A 22,732-nucleotide genomic window follows, 5' to 3' on the forward strand; every position below is an offset into this window, starting at 1 on the left:
TGGTTTGGGTGAATTTGAGGTTTCCTCTTCAAATTGAGAACGAGGAAGTACTGTGGAAATCTCAAGAAAGTCCATTGGCTGTGTGTGTGTGTTACTTGAAGACGGATTATTTTCCTTTCCAGAAACATGGCAGAGTGAGTATTGCACATCAATGCATTATCGTCTCTGAGAACTGAATTCATATTATTTCAAACAGCTGGTGATGGATAAACCATCTATTTTTGCTAGCTCACTCCACTTGTTATTTCATTCAATTTAGCTAGCAAGCTAGTTAGCTTACGTTATCTATCCAATACCACCCAGCAGTGTAATATGGCTAGCTAACGTTGCATGCCTGGCATTAAAAGGGCAGTCTGACTTAGTCTACTAACTAGCCTAGTTAGCCACCTAGCCACAGAAACCCCTCTGTTTTACTCTTTGATTTAACGTTAGAAAACGTTGTTAGCTAAGTGATTTGACAATGCACGCGACACATCGACATAGGTCTAGTAAAATAACATTAAAATGTATCCTCAACCTTGAATAGTAAATTACATGGTAATCTTGTATAGTTAAGTGAATCCTGGCTATTTAGTTAACTTTTTCCTACATGATCATTTCAATCAACTTTGAAATTGTCTAGTCAATTTATATAGACATGGCTTTAAAATATGCTACCTAACGTTGTAGAATTGATTCCCTAGTAGGCACTAACGTTACAATATTGGACAGGCTCGTTTTTCTTGCTTGAGAGGCACCCTCATGTTTGTTCAGTCTCAATCCAGATACCCTAACTAACAGATACCAGGACTCTTGACTAATATGATTTTCTTTCCACAGAGCAGATATTGCGTTGATTGGTTTGGCTGTCATGGGCCAAAACATCATCCTGAATATGAATGATCATGGCTTTGTGGTAAGTCTCATATTGCAGTTTATACAGTTACATACCCCCTAAATAGTCTGCAACATAAGTGGTAGGCCTAAACTTTTTACAGTACATTGTCTTTCCCTTGCCTAAACTGTCTTACATCTATCGTAGGGTTGCAAAATTCTTGTAACTTTCCCAAACTTCCCAGATTTCCCCAGGATTTCTGAAAAACCTGGGAATTTTATTAAAGTTACCAGAATTTTGCAACCCTAATCTAACCTATTCTTTCCATAGGTCTGTGCATACAATCGCACTGTCTCCAAAGTGCACGATTTTCTGGCCAATGAGGCTAAAGGCACCAAGATAATAGGAGCTGAGTCCTTGGAGGACATGGTGGCCAAGCTGAAGAAGCCCAGGAGGATTGTGATGCTGGTCAAAGCCGGCCAGGCGGTGGACGACTTCATCGACAAGCTGGTCAGTGGCACAAACAGAAAAACATGATAGAAATGATGAGTCATGCTGTGGCTGTCAAATGTATCAAGGCTTTTTCAGTTCACCAAATCAGGTAATGGCTGGCTTGGATGCATTTGGGGTATTGAAATGCCACAAAGAAAACATTTAGAACTAGTGAAATTTAGTCCCACGGTTTATAATCTCCGGTAGCTTTCCCAAAATTAGGAGGGGAAAAAGCAGGAAATCCGTAATCCTTCAAACAAGATTTCTGGAAAATTTTGGAAATGTACAAATTTGCAACCATACAGTCCCTAATGTGGCTCATTTGGTTGTGCATGGCACTTGCATTATAGTAGATTGCCCCCTTCTAACAGTCCATTTTCCTTCACAGGTCCCTCTTCTTGAGGCTGGGGACATTATCATTGATGGTGGCAATTCAGAATACAGAGACACAACAGTAAGTTTATCAGAAACATCTATTTCAAAGCTATGGTAATGTCAGTGTCAAGAGTGTGGTCTCATGGTAGTGTCGACTGTGTGTGTGTCTAGCGGCGCTGTAAGAGTCTGAAGGAGAAGAACCTGTTGTTTGTCGGCAGTGGAGTCAGCGGAGGAGAAGAGGGGGCTCGCTACGGACCCTCACTGATGCCAGGGGGACACAAAGAGGCCTGGTGAGTTTTTGGGACTCTACCCTTCCCTCTGCTATGGAGGGGTTGGGATTGATGGTTGATTATGACTGTGTCCCAAATAGCACCGGAGTACACAGACTATAATGAGGAGGAGTAGTGATCGTCTGTGAGAAAATTGTCTTAATCATACTGTATTTTTAAGCTTTCCCATATTGTTCCGTGTGTCCACAATCAATGATTTAATTATCATTATGAACTGTTAAAATGTGATATTTTTTTTTTACTCCTACAGGCCACACATTAAAGAGATTTTCCAAAGCATCGCTGCCAAGGTGGGAACAGGAGAGCCGTGCTGTGACTGGGTGAGCGGAATTTATTTATTTGGCACAAAATTGCACAACTTTCCCTGGCTCTACGTGACATTTTAATTGTGCTGTTTTGACAGGTTGGTGACGAGGGTGCAGGCCACTTTGTGAAGATGGTCCATAATGGTATTGAGTATGGGGACATGCAACTGATCTGCGAGGCGTACCACCTCATGAAGGATGTCCTGGGTATGGACCACGACGAGATGGCACAGGTGAGCCATTCAAAATGAATCAGTTTATTTAAATTATGAACCATTCCAGACACCCTTGATGACTTTCCGCTTTTGACTCCACCGCCAGTCATGTAATAGATATGTCGTTTAGAAAAGAGACTGAATATCTTAGGACCGTAACTTTAATAGCATAAACCTCGCCATGAAATAGTCTCTATAGTAGCTAACTATAACAGCTGTTGATACTGTATGATGTCATGACGTATCTTAGTTGATTATTCTATTTGTCAGGTTCACTTCTGCTCTTGGGTCTCCCTTAGGTTTTCGAAGACTGGAACAAGACGGAGTTGGACTCCTTCCTTATCGAGATCACAGCTGGCATCCTCAAGTTCAGAGACACCGACGGCACTCACCTGCTGCCTAAGATCCGGGACGCCGCCGGGCAGAAAGGCACAGGGAAGTGGACGGCTATTTCGGCTCTCGAGTACGGCACACCAGTCACCCTGATCGGTAAGAGAGGAACGGACAATAGTCATGACGTCTCCATTTGGAAATTAATTGTCCGCAGTGACGTTTCTCTCTGACGCTAAAAGTTTAGATTGCCACCAATTTTGACTGACATTTTGAGTCTAATCAAACTTGTTTTGTGTATGCTCTCCTTTGGTGTAGTCTACACCTTGTCAGCAAAGTGGTTATTTTCTTTTTTGGACATGGTTTATTTTCAGTTGTACCACTCTTTATTAACAGCCTGGCCAAGAGACTTGTATCCCAGCCATGTTGGCGTAGTCATGATACAGGGTTGTGTTCATTAGGGCACACCGGGCATTAGGGCAACGGAAAACGAAACAAGCATCTCTTATTCAATAAGTTCAGATTGAAACGGGGAGGTACTCTCTGTTTCAGGACATTGGCTTCCATTTTGTGCATACTGAAGAATTTGTATTTATTGAACCTTTATTTAACTAGGCAAGTCAGTTAAGAACAAATTCTTATTTACAATGACGGTCTACCCCGGCCAAACCTGGACGACGCTGGCCCAATTGTGCTCCGCCCTATGGGACTCCCAATCACGGCCGGATGTGATACTGCCTGGATTCTAACCAGGGACTGTAGTGACGCCCCTTGCAGTGATACACAGCCCACAAACTATTTAGTACTCTTGTAGTGGTTTGTTTAAGAGCTGCTAATGTTTAGCCACATTAACTGACCCCCACAGTAGTGGCCGAGTCTTTATTCAGCTGAACCTGATCAATGAAGTGTCTGCAGCCTCCCTAAGAAGATTGGAGGCTTTTCTAGTCACACCACCGCATCTGAAGTGACATAAGGGGGATTTTCTATACTCTCTGAGTCTGCTGCTGCTGCGATGGGCAGCGTCTCCTAAAGGTAGCATCAGGTGGTGTGGTTATTCCAGGACAAAGCTGCCTCCAGCTAAAGACTAAAGTAGTGGAGAGATACATCTCCTAAGTGCTATTATCAAACTGGTTTACACTTGAGTTGACAACCATGTCATAGGCCTGTTATTCAGTCTCTCACGATGTGTTAATGGAACCACAAGATTGCTATAGAAAGAGCTACTTTTTTCTGCAACAGAAAAGGAAGACTTTATATATTTTTTGCGGTGGGTTATTGGTATTTAATGTTGTCCCTGTATCGTCAGTACTGCGAGGTCCTGTGTGAATGATAGCGGAGAGAACAAAAGGGCTCATTGTGAAAGCGGAGAACTGGTGTGGGTGGCCATGGGCCAGGGAGAGAGTGGACACGCCGTACAGGCAGGCTTGGGGGGTGGATTTCAGCTCTCAATAGGGTTGCGTTCAATGCGGAGTCGGGCGCTTCGTTTAGCCTTACTCATTGTGACATCTTTTTTCTCTTCTCTTCCCCCGCTTGCCATTGCATTGCATCACTGTGGCAATATTTAGCAAGTCATGCTTACCCAACGTATTTTTTCATCATGTGGTGGGAAGTTGTTCCTTTTTTTTAATGTGGCAAGCCCTGCTTTTACAATAGAATGATGGTTACTAACGCTGAGTCATAGGGTACCTTTGTGTTGTGGGCGGCATTGTGTTAACTTTGTCGGCTAGGAACTGTGCCAGCTGTAGGCTTGTCATTATGTTTGGTATTAAACTTGATGATGATTAAGGTATAAACGGGATGCCTATTCGATCAAAGATATAGAAGGGCAGAATTTTGCGGGGAAATATTGGAGTTGTCTGTCAGTGTCTAGCTTATAGAGTGTACAATACAATCCCTTAATGTCTAATTCATGAAGGAGAAACCCGCACACACCTTTTCCTTCAAGTATATTTTGAACCCGCTACCCGAAGACCTTTTGTCACTACAAACATTTGAGCTGAGCATGCCAATTTCAGCTAGGCTATCAATTATCTTTGACAGATCACAGCCGTTTACTGGGTCATTCCTCACGAAACTAGAACAAAGAAAATACCACGATTTGGGAGATTTTCATGAAATGTAATCCATAGTAGGGTCCTTTACATTTCATGAAAATCCCCCAAATCTTGTTATTTTCTTTGTTCTAGTTTTGTGAGGAATCACCATACGAGGACTCGTAGGATGATTGCATTTAATAGAAATGAAAAGGGAGAACATGTTTTGAGGTAGACCATGACCTTCTACTTGATCTTGTCCAATTTCCAATTGAAAGCATTTTCCCCATTTTGTGCCCAATGACCGCGACCCGGTTTGTGACCAAATGTGTTGCTCTGTAAAGAAGCTGACTCTCTCTGCCTCTCTCTCGCTCTCTCTGCCTCTCTCTCGCTCTCTCTGCCTCTCTCTCGCTCTCTCTGCCTCTCTCTCGCTCTCTCTGCCTCTCTCTCGCTCTCTCTGCCTCTCTCTCGCTCTCTCTGCCTCTCTCTCGCTCTCTCTGCCTCTCTCTCGCTCTCTCTGCCTCTCTCTGCCTCTCTCTGCCTCTCTCTGCCTCTCTCTGCCTCTCTCTCGCTCTCTCTGCCGCTCGCTCGCTCTCTCTGCCGCTCGCTCCCTCTTTCTCTCATGCCTCTTTCTCTCTCTCTCATCCTCCTCCCTCTCACAGGCGAGGCTGTCTTTGCCAGATGTCTGTCGGCCCTGAAGGACGAGAGAGTGGAGGCCAGCAGGAGCCTGGCCGGGCCCCAGGGAGCCAAGTTCAACGGGGACAAGGCCTCGTTCCTTGAGGACATCAGAAAGGTAGCCAGGCTACAGATGTCTGGGTTTCTGGGGCAATGCTGTAAAAACAAGAGTTCATTCACATATCACTATTAAAGCGCTTGTCATGTTTTCTCACCAATAGCTGAGGAAATCACGTTTTATTTGTAATCAGCCAAACAGAGTATTTTGAACATGTTGACTCGTGCTCCCGAGTGGTGCAGCGGTCTAAGAGCTCAGTGCAAGAGGCATCACTACAGTCCCTGGTTTGAATCCAGGCTGTTTTCCATCCGGCCGTGATTGGGAGTCCCATAGCGCGGCGCACAATTGGCCCAGCATTGTCCGGGTTTGGCCGGGGTAGGCAAAACAAAAAATGCTATAGATAATTGGTGGACTCTGGCTTCCTCAGTTATAGACTGTTCCCAAATCATTTATTTCATATTGTTTTCTGAAAACTTCAGTCAAATCTCTTGAAAAAAGAACAACCGTGACGGGTGGCGGTTGAATGATAGTACTTCAAAAAAGCGTCAATATTTTTTTCAAAAAGCGGCTATATCTTTTTCATCAAGCAGCCATAAAAAATAAAGTGGAGGGAAACAAATCCCATAAAGTGGCAATATTTTGAGAATCTTTTTATTTATTTTGAGAATGAAGTTGCAGTTATATTTCAAGATTAACGTAGGGATTTGGTTAAGTGCATGTCTCCCTGGCTTCCTGTTGCTGTGCACTCCACTGTTGAAATGCCTGAGTTAGATGACCTGGTGAAACTATACTTTAGAATTGGCTTAAATTAGAAGGAAATCCTTGCTCTCTTAGCACATAACCATATTATTATAAGTATTAGAACCTGGAAAAGGTTTTGCCAAAGATGATTTTCAGAAGGAGGAACCATGGTTACAAACAGATAGAGACAGGCATGTTGTGTGTGGGCGGTTAAAAAGTAGGGGCAAAACAAACAAATGGCCATCAATCTAATGATCTAATACACTCGTTCAAACAGACGTCACTGAACACTCACGCTTATCAATTTAATGATCTAATAACTCGCACACACAAAGTTTCCCCCAGACCATTTCAGACTATAGACATACACTCTTCTAATGTCCATGGTGCGTTATGAGCACACACACAAAAACTATTGTTACTGAATGAGAAGAGATCTGGGGTTGAGTCCGTCTGTCTGCTATCCGAATTCTCTACAACATTCTGCTGCGTAGCCTAGGCCAACACCTTGCAGTAAATCTGTGCATAATGGCAACTATTAATGACCTTATCGATGGAGCTTTACTTATAGTAGTATTTCCCCCTTATGGCAACTATCAATCTAAGGATTATAGGCTCGTAGGCTACTTGAGTACACCCAATGAAACTAATTATTTTGGGATCCTGGAGACCAGGGGCTATGCGTGTGTATGTGTCCCATGTCAAGCTTCTCTCCAGATTTGCTACAACGCTGCTATTTTGCAGCCCATTATTAACCCATAACTGCCCACTAGATTTGGGGGGGGGGGGGTCGAATGAACAAGAAAGCAAGTGTTTGTGGGAGGAGAGGCAACTCAAGGACCACTCCTGCATGCGCAAAACACCTAATCTGAGGCGCTGTTTGAATATATTCATGGCTAGATTATCCCTTTCGTGAGTTAATCATTGATCTAAATATAGGCCTATTAGATAAATGGTAGGCTATTTTAAGCAATATGGCCAGAGGGGGGTGTGGTATATAGCCAATATACCATGGCTAAGGGCTGTTCTTATGAACGACGCAACGCGGAGTGCCTGGATACAACCCTTAGTCGTGGTATATGGGCCATATACCACAAACCCCCAAGGTGCCTTATTGCTACCAACATGCTTCACCGTAGGGATGGTGCCAGGTTTCCTCCAGACGTGACGCTTGGCATTCAGGCCAAAGAGTTCAATCTTGGTTTCATCAGACCAGTTTCATGGTTTGAGAGTCCTTTAGGGGCCTTTTGCCAAACTCCAAGGGGCTGTCATGTGCCTTTTACTGAGGAGTGGCTTCCATCTGGCCACTCTACCATAAAGGCCTGATTGGTGGAGTGCTGCAGAGATGGTTGTCCTTCTTGAAGGTTCTCCCTTCTCCACAGAGGTACTCTGGAGCTCTGTCAGAATGACCATTGGATTCTTGGACACCTCCCTGACCAAGGCCCTTCTCCCCCGTTTGGCCGGTCTAGGAACAGTCTTGGTGGCTCCAAACTTCTTCCATACACTGTAATCTTGGGAACCTTCAGTGCTACAGGCATTTTTTGGTAGCCTTCCCCAGATCTGTGCCTCGACACAATCCTGTCTCGGAGCTCTACAGACAATTCCTTCGACCTCATGGCTTGGTTTTTGCTCTGACATGCACTGTCAACTGTGGGATCTTTATATAGACAGGTGTGCCTTTCCAAATCATGTCAAATCAGTTGAATTTACCACAGGTGGACTCCAATCAAGTTGTGGAAACATCTCAAGGATGATCAATGGAAACAGGATGCACCTGAGCTCAATTTCGAGTCTCATAGCAAAGGGTCTGAATACTTATGTAAATAAGGTTTTTCTGTTTTAATTTTTCATACATTTGCTAAAAAATCTGAACCTGTTTTCACTTTGTCATTATGGGGTATTGTGTGTTGTTTGCTGAGGGGGGAAAAGTATTTAAAACATTTTCGAATAGGCTGTAACAAAATGTGGAAAAAGTCAAGGGGTCTGAATCCTTCCTGAAGGCACTAGGCTACTGGCCTAGCTATTGCTCTCTCTAAGATACTATACAAGGTGTTGGCATACACAGGGGATTGATGATAACATTGTGGTGAATTTGAAGGGCACCATTACAGGGACTGATGCACACAACTCCATGTCTCTTCGCAGTCTGACAACGCACCATGGCCATTAGAATGGTATTGCTTTGGGGATACCGTGAGTGAGATGCCTGTTTGAATGATTGTACTAGACCCCCCCCCCCCCCCCCCCCCACATACACACACACACACACACACACACACACATCCGAGTCTGTGTGGTTCCTCATTCTGAAATGAATTAACCTCTTCCAGGTCCTAATAGGCCTATGGTTATTATATGTTAAGAGAGAAGATTTCCTTGTTACTAAAGCCAATTCAAAAGTCTAGTTTCACCAGGTCATCTAACTGCAGGCATTTCAACAGCGCCAGGGAGACATGCGAATCCCCTTCTTTAATCTTGGAATATAAGTGACTTTATTCTCTAAATATTGCCACTTTGTTAAGTGCTATTGTGCAACAACAAAAAACGTGTGTGTGTGTATATATATATATATATATATATATATATATATATATATATATATATATATACACACAAAAATATGATCCGAGTACCACCACTCAAGTTAAAAATATATATATTCCGTAAATGAATCATGGATATGGGAACAGAATTTCTCTGCTAATTATCAGTTACTTCAAGCAAATGGTTTTGTCTTGTGTCCTGTTCAGGCCCTCTATGCCTCCAAGATCATCTCGTATGCCCAGGGCTTCATGCTGCTCAGACAGGCGGCCAAAGAGTTTGGCTGGTCCCTAAACTATGGCGCCATTGCCCTGATGTGGAGAGGAGGCTGCATCATCCGAAGGTAAGACCTAACATACCATCCTCATTAAAAGGCTGTCAGAGCTCCATTTACGAACGTGTGGCCACAGTGTGAAGCCATTTGTTTTATTCTTGCTGCCACAGAGTGTTGTAAGGCAGGGTTGACGAAGCCACAAGGAATGTGAGATAAGATTTCCTGGAAAATCGGAGTGGGACAAGAATGAGGAAATGTATCTCCTAATCAGGGTTGCAGTCAGTAAAAAAATTAACTTTTAAAATAAATAGCTTCTCATTTTCAGTGTATTGAGAAGTCATTTAATAATGGATGCCCTTTTGTAAATTATTGAATTGGAATGTCAGTTTACATCCTGAATTGACTCAATTTGATATCACCCTAACTCTGGTGTCAAGTCATATTTGTTGTATTCTTGCTGCCACATAGTATTGTAATGCAGCCAGCTGGTGAGTCAACCACAAGGAAGAAGAGAAGGCTTCCTGGAGAATCAGCCATACAAGAATGAGGAAATGTTGGTCTTAATGCGCAATGTGGGAAAGATGTTGCATAAACCTTGAGCAAACAGAAACCATTCATCATAACTTCTCTCAGCCCTGTGCCAAACTATACCCGACATTACTTTTCAAAGTGCAATGTGTTTTAACTAAGAATATGGTCTTGGTCAGTAGGGCAGAGCCATCTAAAGTAGATCGGTCCTTACCTAAGTGTTCTACAGAGCCAGTAACACTCCTGTCTGAAATGGTTTTATCCTTTTTCAGGGATAATAAAACAGTGACTCTGGATCATATTCATTAGGGCACATTGTAGCAAAATGTTTGGCACCAGAAAATGAAAATAAACGGTCTTGTAGTCCCTCCCTGTTTCAGTCTGTTTGTTTTGTTTGGTGAGTAATGATGCCAGTATCTCTCACCGTGTCTTTTCTCCAGTGTTTTCCTGGGGAAGATCAAAGAGGCCTTTGACAGGGATGCTGAGCTGCAGAATCTGCTGTTGGATACCTTTTTCAGTAATGCCGTACAGGACTGCCAGGTACAGTAAAGAAGGAGAGTAGGGTTAATCTGCCCTAAAATGCTGATCTTGGGTCATTTTTAGCATTTTTCCCCCATAATGGTTAAGTTTAGGATTGGGGGAGGGGAAGCTGATCCTCAATCTGTACCTAGGGGAGTAGGAAGTGATGAAAGAGAGCCCACCCCTTTGTGGCCACGTTAGCAACACACACTCACAGCTGTTTCCTCTTTGAAAATGAAGTTACCACCCCACCACTATATTGATACATACCATTTCCCAGCCCACAAAAGGAGAATATGATGGGGCTGTTAGTTATTGATGGAAATGTGTTTTTGTAATATAGATGACACGCATGTCATAGGCTTCTTACTTATACTGCAGTCTTATCGCAGTGTTGTACATGGTATGGCCCAAGACAGGGCAACATTTACAAAGTTCTACTGTATTTGGTCTCTGCGTTTAAATAAATAAACCCCTTGTCGCTATCTAATTATGTGATTATAAGTGTTCATGTCATATTGCTTTGCAATGATCTTGTCTAATAAACTTGAAATAACTGTATTCACCCTGATGTTCCCAAATCCCAGAGGGTTAGAGATTATTGTGTGTGCTTTTGTTCATGCGTGTGCTTGTTTTTGTCATGGCTGTAGGACTCGTGGCGCCGGGCGGTCAGCATTGGAGTGCAGCAGGGGATCCCTATGCCTTGTTTCACCACCGCCTTGTCCTTCTACGACGGCTACAGACACGACATGCTCCCGGCTAACCTCCTCCAGGTAACAACACATTGGATGCCACGGTCTCCTCTTACCATGGTTAAGGAGCAACTCAGTGACACAACACACCACTCTCTTCAGGGCACAAAGCTCCCCCTACAAGAACATATGTCAAAGTGAAGGAGATTAAAACGGTCTTGTCACGTGTGGATGTTAGCTAAGGGTAGTGTGTGTTTGGATGCAGGGGGAGGCGGGTGGACTTTAAGACCGTAAGACGATGATGTAACTACCATATTTAAATGGATACTGCAGCATTTAGGCCCACCCATATGCCCAGCTAGCAAGGAAATGTTTTACAAAGTTGTGAAAACGTTGCAGAACATTACAAAAACGTTATGTGCCAGTCGGGCTGTTCTGGCGCCCGCTCTTCTGCGAGAGCATCTTGCGTCGCTTTATTGGCAAAGATATAGACGGAATAAAACAACATTTTACTGAGGCAACTCTTAACTCTGTGTGTTTGTCACTTTAGGCCCAGAGGGACTACTTTGGAGCACACACGTATGAACTTCTGTCAAACCCTGGCAAGTACATCCACACCAACTGGACAGGCCACGGTGGCAACGTTTCCTCTTCCTCTTACAACGCTTAAGGAACAACGCCGTCTCAGACAGACGCAGGCGGGCAGAGACGTAAGGCCAGAAGAGATGAGGGGCATTTTTTAGCTCAAGAAGATTTATGTTAGATGTTACTTCTCTAAAACCAAGCATCAATATTTAAAGACCCCTTCCTTCAATCAGACATATTGTATCTTAAGATTCTTAAAAGGGGTTCTGATGTACTATTACAGTTTTATTTATGATGAAGTGGGAAAAGTAATCATTGTATGTGTATGTAAACACTTCCCCTATGAGGTTGGTAGTGCAGTGCTTACTACTGTAGGGCCCATTGCCACAGACAGACACAACAAAGAGGGAAGTCACAAGGGTTTCGCCCCCAAAGCTTACACCACAAGCTGACGGCTAGTTTCTCCAATCATGTTCACACAGTTGACACTGGATTAAGGTTAACCATTGCACTGTACTGTATTAGGCTAAATAAAGATTTAAATCACTTTTTAATTAGCTTTTGTGGTCCTTACACTCCAGCCTCGAGCGGGAAACAGGATTCAGGTTTTGCTCTGTTTATAACTGCCCAGGGTTACATTGGGCAGAACGAGACGTCAACTGCGGCGATGGCCCATAGTACAGTAATAAACTTTGATAAAATGACCCTGTTAAGTCAGTGAGAGCATCTCTCTTTCATGAAATCCATTGAAGCCATTGCTTACCAAATTATCACAATTCAAACCAATTGAACATTTAGTGATCTTTTGTTTAGTTGTAGGCTGTGTAATTTCAAGCAATTTCCAGTAGGTGGCCATAAGACACTTGTCCCTGTGGCTCCTGGATATCAATCATGAAAACACCGATTGACCATAGACTCATATAGTCTGAAATGTGGCTTGGAAATTATTTTGTGGTTTAGTCAAGTCCATCTTGTCAGTGCAGGTTTGTTCTTACTTTGAGAAGGTGTTGGATTCTAAGGTTACTGAACTTTTTCAAATTATTGATAATGCATCATCTAATTTGTGTACAACTTTACAGTATGGAACACTTGAGTGGAAAAAGCTAAATCACATTTGTGGAGAGAGCGGAGTTGGTGTCTCACCTATTGGCGAAGGCAATATAGTTCCTGTTGTTCAGATCTCAATTCACTCTGCTCACTGTCTTTGGCTTATAAGTGAGAAACGCTACATCTCAAGCAGGCACACAGTTTGTTCTTCCTTTAATGTCAGCTGTAGCACTCACCTGTTGAAATCCGTATGACAATTCAAAGCTCATTTGCCAGTGCACCAGATGCACCTGTAGCTTTGGTCTTTGAGGCCTTTGTTTTAGGCCTTAAGTACCCCTCATTCAGCTTCTCTCTAGCCATCCACCATCACTTATTTTGGGCAGTTAGGTTCTTCCAAGAATACCTTCATTGGCACCTATTTTAGCAATTGGTTCCTGCTTAACACTGGCACTGGTCATATCTGCCCTGTTTCTTTCAACTATCTAATCCTTTCAGATCAAGATAGAGGGGTTGGAAAAGTGCATAGGAAATGTAGCCTGGTCCACCAAAATGTAAGATCAGGATGGTCGAACGAGGCTATAAGAAAGGAGTCCACTGTCGAGTTTTGACATTCAGTATGGAAGATGTACTGCCATTGACAATCCTTTTCATGGTTAAATGAGCCTTTATCTCTGTAGGCTTGCTGTAAATACATTTTGGTGTTCCTGTTTAGTTGACTTGAATCTCTAATTTCTTACATGACAAACAAAGCGACAGTGTTTTTGCTATGTAGACCTACAGATGACAGTTATCATAAAAAGACAACATCCTGGCTCTTCCATTATCAAAGTTAGGATCGTCATCACCACTCAACCCATTTAGCATAGCTTTGCTATTTGGATTCAGCATTCAGACTTTGTTAATGATACTCTTCTACTTTTTTAGATAGATATTTGTCTGGGTTGATCCTTTGTTTATGCCCACGGCCTAATTAATCCATCGGAAAAAGGAACATCTCGACAATTAGGGGCTTGCTGAGGAGAGAATAGTGTTCTAAATGACTGTTAATGAACTGCGGAGGTTGTATTAAAACGTATGAGGCTATTATAGCTCTTTGATGGCAGCGCAGGTGGGTGATGGTGCCGAGTCATCCTTCAGACAGTGAGCCCCAGGTGGCACCCTATTGAGTACATTACGTTTGACCAGGGCCCAGATCAAAGTAGTGCACTGTAAGGAATAGGGTGCCATTTGGGATGTAACCTGTTCAATAATGCATTATACAGTTGTGTTGAGAAAGACACGAGAAGAACCCATATTCCCAAAAACGTGAATCAAATTGGGTCCTGCAGCATACTACCTTCTTGTGGTTTTTATATTACACATATTGTTGGAATGTATAGGCCTGCAATTCCTTCAAATCTGAGGAAGAGGAATGGGTGAAAGCTATATAGAGTTTAGGCCAGGATTAATTCAGATCGGCGTTAACCCTTGTTAGCCACATGCATAGCTTTTCATTGCTTTTGTTGAGGTGGTGTCAGAGGTGCGTTTAGAGCTGTCAAATCAGGCTGGTCTCAGACTAGACGTAACATAGTCAACGTAAATCCATGACATTCATGTTACGTTTGGTATGGTTATATTAGAAGGAAGGTTCCTTAAGGCAAAAACTAAAGTAGGGTGGTTGTACGGGGTGGGTGTATAATTCGTACATCTAACAACCCAAAGGTTGCGTGTTCAAATCTCATTACAGTCAACTTGGACATTTTAGCTAATTAGCAACTTTGAAACTACTTTTTAGCTACTTTGCAACTACGTAGAATGCTAGCTAACCCTTCCCCTAATTTTAACCTAACTCCTAATCTTAACCCCTAACCTAGCTAGCGGTAGCCACCTAGCTAACGTTAGCAACAACAATTTGTAATTCGCAATTCTATAAAAATGAGGCTTGTGCCACGAGACCTGCAGCAGCTTCAAGAAAGTGTTGATCATGAGGGTGCTGGTGAGATTAGTACCCTTCGTCCTCATGGTGTGGAGTGGACAAGAGACAACGGCACTTCCCATAGAGGATAACCTAGGATTGCAGCGCAACCGGGTGAGTTGATAATAATCACTCCTTATTAAACTCAATAGCGTGTTTAAAGGTTTGGTATGAAAATGTTAGTTTCTACATATGTCAATTTAGACTTTTGGGGACAGCTCATAGTTTTGTGGTACAGTTCTAAATTTGAGCTATGACACCACACTTGATGCTGCATGTTTGTTGTGTTGTAATATCAAGCATGAGCCATGAATTGCAACCACAAATGCCGATATTCAGATCAACTCCAGATCGTGGTTTCTGGATACACGCTTAAAGTCGGTTTGATTCGCAGGGCAACGTGTCCTGGCTGGTAGTAGTTGACACGTGATTTAGGCCTCTATTCAATCTGTAATGCTGAAGCATTAGATTCCGCGATAGAAATATAAAGGTAATTTCAGATTGAGCCAACATATTCCGCGTTTACGGTGAATACAGTCTCCGCTAAAGTGGAAACATTGCCGTTAAACTCCAATCACGCTGTAAAGCTAAAGTCCCGCGATGTGGATTGAATAGAGCCCTTAGAAACCATTCTGACAGCAAACCTGGCTGAGAGGAAGTCATCCATTGGATGCAACCTAACAAGGACTTAATCAAGTGTCAACTCCCTCCATCCAGGATCATGTTGTACAAATCAAATTCACCTATATAATTGATTTAATAATACATGACAAAAATGTATGTTTGGTCCAGGAGTTGACTGTGGAGCAGAGGGACCTGTTGAAGATGTTGTCGGGGCTGAATGAGCTGACGTCAGAGTATATGTATCCGGATCAACAGCTCCACAGAGAGCTGCAGGACAGATCTCTCAGAGCTCAAGTTCCTGCCAGAGTGAGATCCCCCTGTAAGAAGTTCTTTTGGAAGACCTTCTCATCCTGCTAGCGAAGGCACTGGCAGACAGCTGCTGACAGTCACAGTCTACACCCTGGCCTCGTTGCCGCATTGCATGAGCAATACTCAATGACTATGAATAAACTGCAACTAAAGAAAAATGAATTCTGATTGATGACTGTGTGATGCAGTACCTCTGCCTATACTTCATCTCTCCTAGAATGTAGGGCAGGCAAGTGGTATTATCTTACTATTGCAGTGGTCTTAATTCATTATTTTTCTTTTCAGGGAATGTTTGATGTGTAGAATTACAATTCCTTGCTATTAACTTTTTTGCATGGATTTAACATGGTTTATTGTTACTGTATCAGCAAAAGACAACACTACGAAGCCTTCATACTGTCATTACTATTAACATCAACTGAATTACACTGAGAAAAGGCTGTAGCCTAGATAATTGCTTACCTCACATTTTGTCTTCTTGCCTTGCCTAGACGGTGCCTTCAGAAAGTATTCAGACCACTTGACTTGTTCCACATTTTGTTACGTTACAGCCTTATTCTAAAATTGATTGAAATATTTTTTGTCCTCATCAATCTATATACAATACCCCATAATGACAAAAAAAACTGTTTTTTAAAAACATTTTTGATCATTATAAAAATTAAATATCACATTAACATAAGTATTCAGACCCTTTACTCAGTACTTTGTTAAAGCACCTTTGGCAGTGATTACACTGCCAAAGGTGTCTTCTTGGGTATGACGCTATAAGCTTGCCACACCTGTATTTGGGGAGTTTCTCCCATTCTTCTCTGCAGATCTTCTCAAGCTCTGTCAGGTTAGATGGGGAGCGTTGCTGCACACCTATTTTCAGGTCTCCAGAGATGTTAGATCGGGTTCAAGTCCAGGCTCTGGCTTGTCCCGAAGTCACTCCTGCATTGTCTTGGCTGTGTGCTTAGGGTTGTTGTCCTGTTGGAAGGTGAACCTTTGCCCCAGTCAGACCCTGAGGAGCGCTGTGGAGCAGGTTTTCATCAAGGATCTCTGTACTTTGCTCTGTTCATCTTTGCCTCTCCTGACTAGTCTCTCAGTCACTGCTGCTGAAAAACATACTCACAGCATGATGCTGCCACCACCATGCTTCACCATAGGGATGATGTCAGGTTTCCTCCAGACATGACGCTTGGCATTCAGGCCAAAGTTTCATCAGACCAGATAATCTTGTTTCTCATGGTTTGAGTCTTTAGGTGACTAATGGCAAACTCCAAGTGGTCTATCATGCCTTTTACTGAGGAGGAGCTTCCGTCTGGCCACTCCACCATAAAGGCCTGATTGGTGAAGTGCTGCAGAGATGGTTGTCCTTCTGGAAGGTTCTCCCATCTCCACAGATGAACTCTAGAGCTCTGTCTGAGTGACCATCGGGTTCTTGGTCACCTCCCTGACCGAGGCCCTTCTCCCCCAATTGCTCAGTTTGGCCGGGCGGCCAGCTCTAGGAATAGTCTTGGTGGTTCCAAACTTCTCCCATTTAAGAATGATGGAGGCTACTGTGTTCTTGGGGACCTTCAATGCTGCAGAAATGCTTTGGTACCCTTTCCCAGATCTGTGCCTCGACACAATCCTGTCTCGGAGCGCTACGGACAAGTCCTTCGACCTCATGGCTTGGTTTTTGCTCTGACCTGCACTGTCAACTGTGGGACCTTATATGGACAGGAGTGTGCCTTTCCAAATCATGTCCAATCAATTAAATTTACCACAGGTGGACTCCAATCAAGTTGTAGAATCTCAAGGATGATCAATGGAAACCGGATGCACCTGAGCTCAATTTCGAGTGTCATAGCAAAGGGTCTGAATACTTATGTAATATTTTTTTTATATATACATTTCTAAAAACCTGTTTTCATATTGTCATAATGGTGTATTGTGTGTAAAATTGCTGAGGTTTTTATTTAATCCATTTTAAAATGAGTCTGTAACGTAACAAAATGTGGAAAACGTCAAGGGGTTTGAATACTTTACGAAGGCACTGTATATGGGTCATTTGCATTTCTTAACTCATGAAACCACACTATCCTTAGTTTTACGCTAACAATATTTTGCTCATGGTGTGCCCCTTTCTGTCCCATAATTCGGTCCATTTACCATACCTGTTTGACTCAAAAGCACTCCAAGGCAAAATAAACTGCTTCAAACAATGGGCAACATTCATGCATGTGATCTAACAGACCACGAGCAAAGAGGTCAAGTTTGAATGTCTACTGAATTACACCATAGTATCTTGTTTATCATCCAGCCTATCCAATGGATGTCAACTAGTTATTTTATAGATGTCCATGCAGAAAAATATACATCTTAATTTCATTAACCTCATACCTCCAGCACTCATATTTAGCCTGAAATCATCATCCCTGAGATCAGTTAGAAGATTGAATCCAACATGTCATGTCAGCAGCATGACAATCACGCCCAGCATACAACCCACTAGACCAGTCCACCAGCTCTGGCGAGTTTAATGGAAAGTAATTCCCGTTTTATGCACTTTTCCCTCTATGCATATTATGACCCTGAATTTAAGCATGCTAATACCATGCTATTCGTTTGGGGTGGAGATTAAAGAGATTTAAATGTGGTGTGTGTCTACAGATACAGGTATTCTGACCTTGATTTAATTCCCTAATAATTCCATCACATTTACACGTGATGAAACAATGGATAAGGAACATATTTTTATATATATATATATATATATATATATATATATATATATATATATATATATATATATACACTGCTCAAAAAAATAAAGGGAACACTTAAACAACACAATGTAACTCCAAGTCAATCACACTTCTGTGAAATCAAACTGTCCACTTAGGAAGCAACACTGATTGACAATAAATTTCACATGCTGTTGTGCAAATGGAATAGACAAAAGGTGGAAATTATAGGCAATTAGCAAGACACCCCCAATAAAGGAGTGGTTCTGCAGGTGGTGACCACAGACCACTTCTCAGTTCCTATGCTTCCTGGCTGATGTTTTGGTCACTTTTGAAAGCTGGCGGTGCTTTCACTCTAGTGGTAGCATGAGACGGAGTCTACAACCCACACAAGTGGCTCAGGTAGTGCAGCTCATCCAGGATGGCACATCAATGCGAGCTGTGGCAAGAAGGTTTGCTGTGTCTGTCAGCGTAGTGTCCAGAGCATGGAGGCGCTACCAGGAGACAGGCCAGTACATCAGGAGACGTGGAGGAGGCCGTAGGAGGGCAACAACCCAGCAGCAGGACCGCTACCTCCGCCTTTGTGCAAGGAGGAGCACTGCCAGAGCCCTGCAAAATGACCTCCAGCAGGCCACAAATGTGCATGTGTCAGCATATGGTCTCACAAGGGGTCTGAGGATCTCATCTCGGTACCTAATGGCAGTCAGGCTACCTCTGGCGAGCACATGGAGGGCTGTGCGGCCCCACAAAGAAATGCCACCCCACACCATGACTGACCCACCGCCAAACCGGTCATGCTGGAGGATGTTGCAGGCAGCAGAACGTTCTCCACGGCGTCTCCAGACTCTGTCACGTCTGTCACATGTGCTCAGTGTGAACCTGCTTTCATCTGTGAAGAGCACAGGGCGCCAGTGGCGAATTTGCCAATCTTGGTGTTCTCTGGCAAATGCCAAACGTCCTGCACGGTGTTGGGCTGTAAGCACAACCCCCACCTGTGGACGTCGGGCCCTCATACCACCCTCATGTAGTCTGTTTCTGACCGTTTGAGCAGACACATGCACATTTGTGGCCTGCTGGAGGTCATTTTGCAGGGCTCTGGCAGTGCTCCTCCTTGCACAAAGGCGGAGGTAGCGGTCCTGCTGCTGGGTTGTTGCCCTCCTACGGCCTCCTCCACGTCTCCTGATGTACTGGCCTGTCTCCTGGTAGGGCCTCAATGCTCTGGACACTACGCTGACAGACACAGCAAACCTTCTTGCCACAGCTCGCATTGATGTGCCATCCTGGATGAGCTGCACTACCTGAGCCACTTGTATGGGTTGTAGACTCCGTCTCATGCTACCACTAGATTCAAAAGTGACCAAAACATCAGCCAGGAAGCATAGGAACTGAGAAGTGGTCTGTGGTCACCACCTGCAGAACCACTCCTTTATTGGGGGTGTCTTGCTAATTGCCTATAATTTCCACCTTTTGTCTATTCCATTTGCACAACAGCATGTGAAATTTATTGTCAATCAGTGGACAGTTTGATTTCACAGAAGTGTGATTGACTTGGAGTTACATTGTGTTGTTTAAGTGTTCCCTTTATTTTTTTGAGCAGTGTATATATATGGATAAGGAACGTCTTTATATATATATAAATAACGCCATTCTCCATGGACTGTAATTTACAAATGTATCTGAGCTATTGATAATGAGTAAGCCGTTTGGATAAGGGGATTCTAAATATAAATGACAATTGTTTTAGATTTTACCGTACGATCGCTGGAGACGTGAAACCAGTCTTAAGCCAGCAAACTGAAGCATATCTTATTTTTTTATTTATTTTTTTATATATATTTTTATCCCATTTTCTCCCCAATTTTCGTGGTCGGTAGTAATTACTATCTTGTCTCATCGCTACAACTCCCGTACGGGCTCGGGAGAGACGAAGGTCGAAAGCCATGCGTCCTCCGAAGCACCACCCAACCAAGCCGCACTGCTTCTTAACACAGCGCGCCTCCAACCCGGAAGCCAGCCGCACCAATGTGTCGGAGGAAACACCGTGTACCTGGCCCGCTTGGTTAGCGCGCACTGCGCCCGGCCCACCACAGGGGTCGCTGGAGCGCGATGAGACAAGGATATCCCTACCGGCCAAACCCTCCCTAACCCGGACAACGCTATGCCAATTGTGCGTCGCCCCACGGACCTCCCGGTCGCGGCCGGCTGCGACAGAGCCTGGGCGCGAACCCAGAGACTCTGGTGGCGCAGCCCTAGACCACTGCGCCACCCGGGAGGCCCTAAACTGAAGCATATCAACATGTCACCTTTTCCACAGTGAAGTTTATGAAATGCGTGCCTTATAACTTAAGATATAGGCTTCTGTAGCCATGAGCAAATGACAGTGCAGCACCAAACATACGAAGTTGATTTATGATTTCTAGAATCTTTTATTATATGCCCGGACTTTTCACTCTATCGTGTTAAATATTATCTACTATTGGTAGTCACCGTCAATTATACACACATACACTTTAGCCACCTGGCGCAAGGTTCAAGATGACTGGATCGTTGTCATCACAGTTCCATGATTAGTGAGGTTTATTAGAGTAGATTCATAGGACTATTGTTCAACCCCTATTGTACACTTTTCTCACCTTCCAATATTGTATGAATTGAACAATTTAATATGGCAACTTTCAGGATAAATCAAACAACAAGGTTCGCTAAACCAGTTTTTTTTTAAATGATTGATAAATACAGTTGAAGTCGGAAGTTTACATACACCTTAGCCAAATACATTTAAACTCAGTTTTTCACAATTCCTGACATTTAATCCTAGTAAAAATGTCCTGTTTTGGCCAGTTAGGATCACCACTTTATTTTAAGAATGTGAAATAATAGTAGAGAAATAAATAATAGTAGAGAGAAGATTTATTTCAACTTTTATTTCTTTCATAACATTCCCAGTGGTTCAGAAGTTAACATACACTCAATTCGTATTTGGTAGCATTGCCTTTAAATTGTTGAACTTGGGTCAAACGTTTCAGATAAGTTGGGTGAATTTTGGCCCATTCCTCCTGACAGAGCTGGTGTAACTGAGTCAGGTTTGTAGGCCTCCTTGCTCGCACGCACTTTTTCAGTTCTGCCCACACATTTTCTTTGAGGCCAGGGCTTTGTGATGGCCACTCCAATACCTTGACTTCGTTGTCCTTAATCCATTTTGCCACAACTTTGGAAGTATGCTTGGGGTCATTGTCCATTTGGAAGACCCATTTATAACCAAGCTTTAACTTCCTGACTGATGTCTTGAGATGTTGCTTCAATATATCCACATAATTGTCCATCCTCATGATGCCATCTATTTTGTGAAGTGCACCAGTCAAGACAAAGGAGATGATTGTGGACTACAGGAAAAAGAGGACCGAGCACGCCCCCATTCTCATCAACGGGGCTGCAGTGGAGCAGGTTGAGAACTTCCAAGTTCCTTGGCGTCCACATCATCAACAAACGGACATGGTTCAAGCACACCAAGACAGTCGTATAGTTGGCACGACAAAACCTATTCCCCCTCAGGAGACTGAAAAGATTTGTCATGGGTCCTCAGATACTCAAAAAGTTATACAACTGCAAGATCGAGAGCATCCTGACTGGTTGCATCACTGCCTGGTATGGCAACTGCTCAGCCTCCGACCGCAAGGCACTACAGAGGGTAGTGCGTAGGGCCCAGTACATCACTGGGGCCAAGCTTCCTGCCACCCAGGACCTCTATAGCAGGCGGTGTCAGAGGAAGGCCCTAAAAATTGTCAGAGACTCCAGCCACCCTAGTCATAGGCTGTTCTCTCTGCTACCGCATGGCAAGCGGTACCGGAGCGCCAAATCTATGTCCAAGTGGCTTCTAAACAGCTTCTACCCCCAAGTCATAACACTCCTGAACATCTAATCAAATGGCCACCCAGACTATTTGCGTTGTCCCCCCCCCTCTTTTACACTGCTGCTACTCTCTGTTATCATCTATGCAGTCACTTTAATAACTCTACCTACATGTACATACCTCAATTACCTCGACTAACTGGTTGCCCCGCACACTGACTCTGTACCGGTACCCCCTGTATATAGCCTCGCTATTGTTATTTTACTGCTGCTCTTTAATTATTTGTTACTTTTATTTATTTGTAGGTATTTTTCTTAACTGCATTGTTAGTTAAGGGCTTGTAAGCATTTCACTGTAAGGTCTACACCTGTTGTATTCGGCGCATGTGGCAAATAAAATTTGATTTGGTAAATAGCTCGGGATGAGGCTGGAGAAATGTAACCACTTTAAAATTCAAGGACTGACCATCCATGAGATCAAAATTACAGTCTTAACCATGGGCTCTACTCAATCCTTGGCGCTAAAGATCCGATTTATGGCACTACTGACAATTAAAGGTATTGTTTCCGCAGTCGTGGAGACCGCATTCACAGCTTGATTGGAAATTACCTTTACATTTTGGCACGGATCTTCTGCAATATGGATTGAATCCAGCCCCATGTCAAAGGTCAAATAGGGGGTGCTTATTTTTGTACTGTTTCACACATGTAGAAGTGTGTGGTGTGAAATGGAAATGTGTTTTTTTGCATATCCCACTCCCCCGAGACGAC

The 22,732-nt window shown here is 43.3% G+C and overlaps 2 protein-coding genes across 2 annotated transcripts; both read left to right on the plus strand.

The window, feature by feature from the left end:
* pgd (phosphogluconate dehydrogenase) lies at positions 1-12,021 on the plus strand. The gene is made up of 13 exons (XM_039008276.1): positions 1-134; positions 820-895; positions 1,145-1,324; positions 1,695-1,760; positions 1,853-1,971; positions 2,222-2,291; positions 2,375-2,509; positions 2,791-2,980; positions 5,517-5,647; positions 9,079-9,212; positions 10,112-10,211; positions 10,841-10,963; positions 11,433-12,021. Exons 1-13 carry the CDS (start codon positions 127-129, stop codon positions 11,550-11,552), a joined length of 1,452 nt encoding a protein of 483 aa, XP_038864204.1. The 5' UTR covers positions 1-126; the 3' UTR covers positions 11,553-12,021.
* Positions 12,022-14,477: 2,456 nt separating this feature from the next.
* sst6 (somatostatin 6) lies at positions 14,478-15,485 on the plus strand. The gene is made up of 2 exons (XM_039007762.1): positions 14,478-14,582; positions 15,261-15,485. Exons 1-2 carry the CDS (start codon positions 14,478-14,480, stop codon positions 15,447-15,449), a joined length of 294 nt encoding a protein of 97 aa, XP_038863690.1. The 3' UTR covers positions 15,450-15,485.
* The last annotated feature ends 7,247 nt before the right edge of the window (positions 15,486-22,732 follow it).

This window comes from Salvelinus namaycush, chromosome 14, assembly GCF_016432855.1.
Source record: "Salvelinus namaycush isolate Seneca chromosome 14, SaNama_1.0, whole genome shotgun sequence".
NCBI lineage: Eukaryota > Metazoa > Chordata > Actinopteri > Salmoniformes > Salmonidae > Salvelinus > Salvelinus namaycush.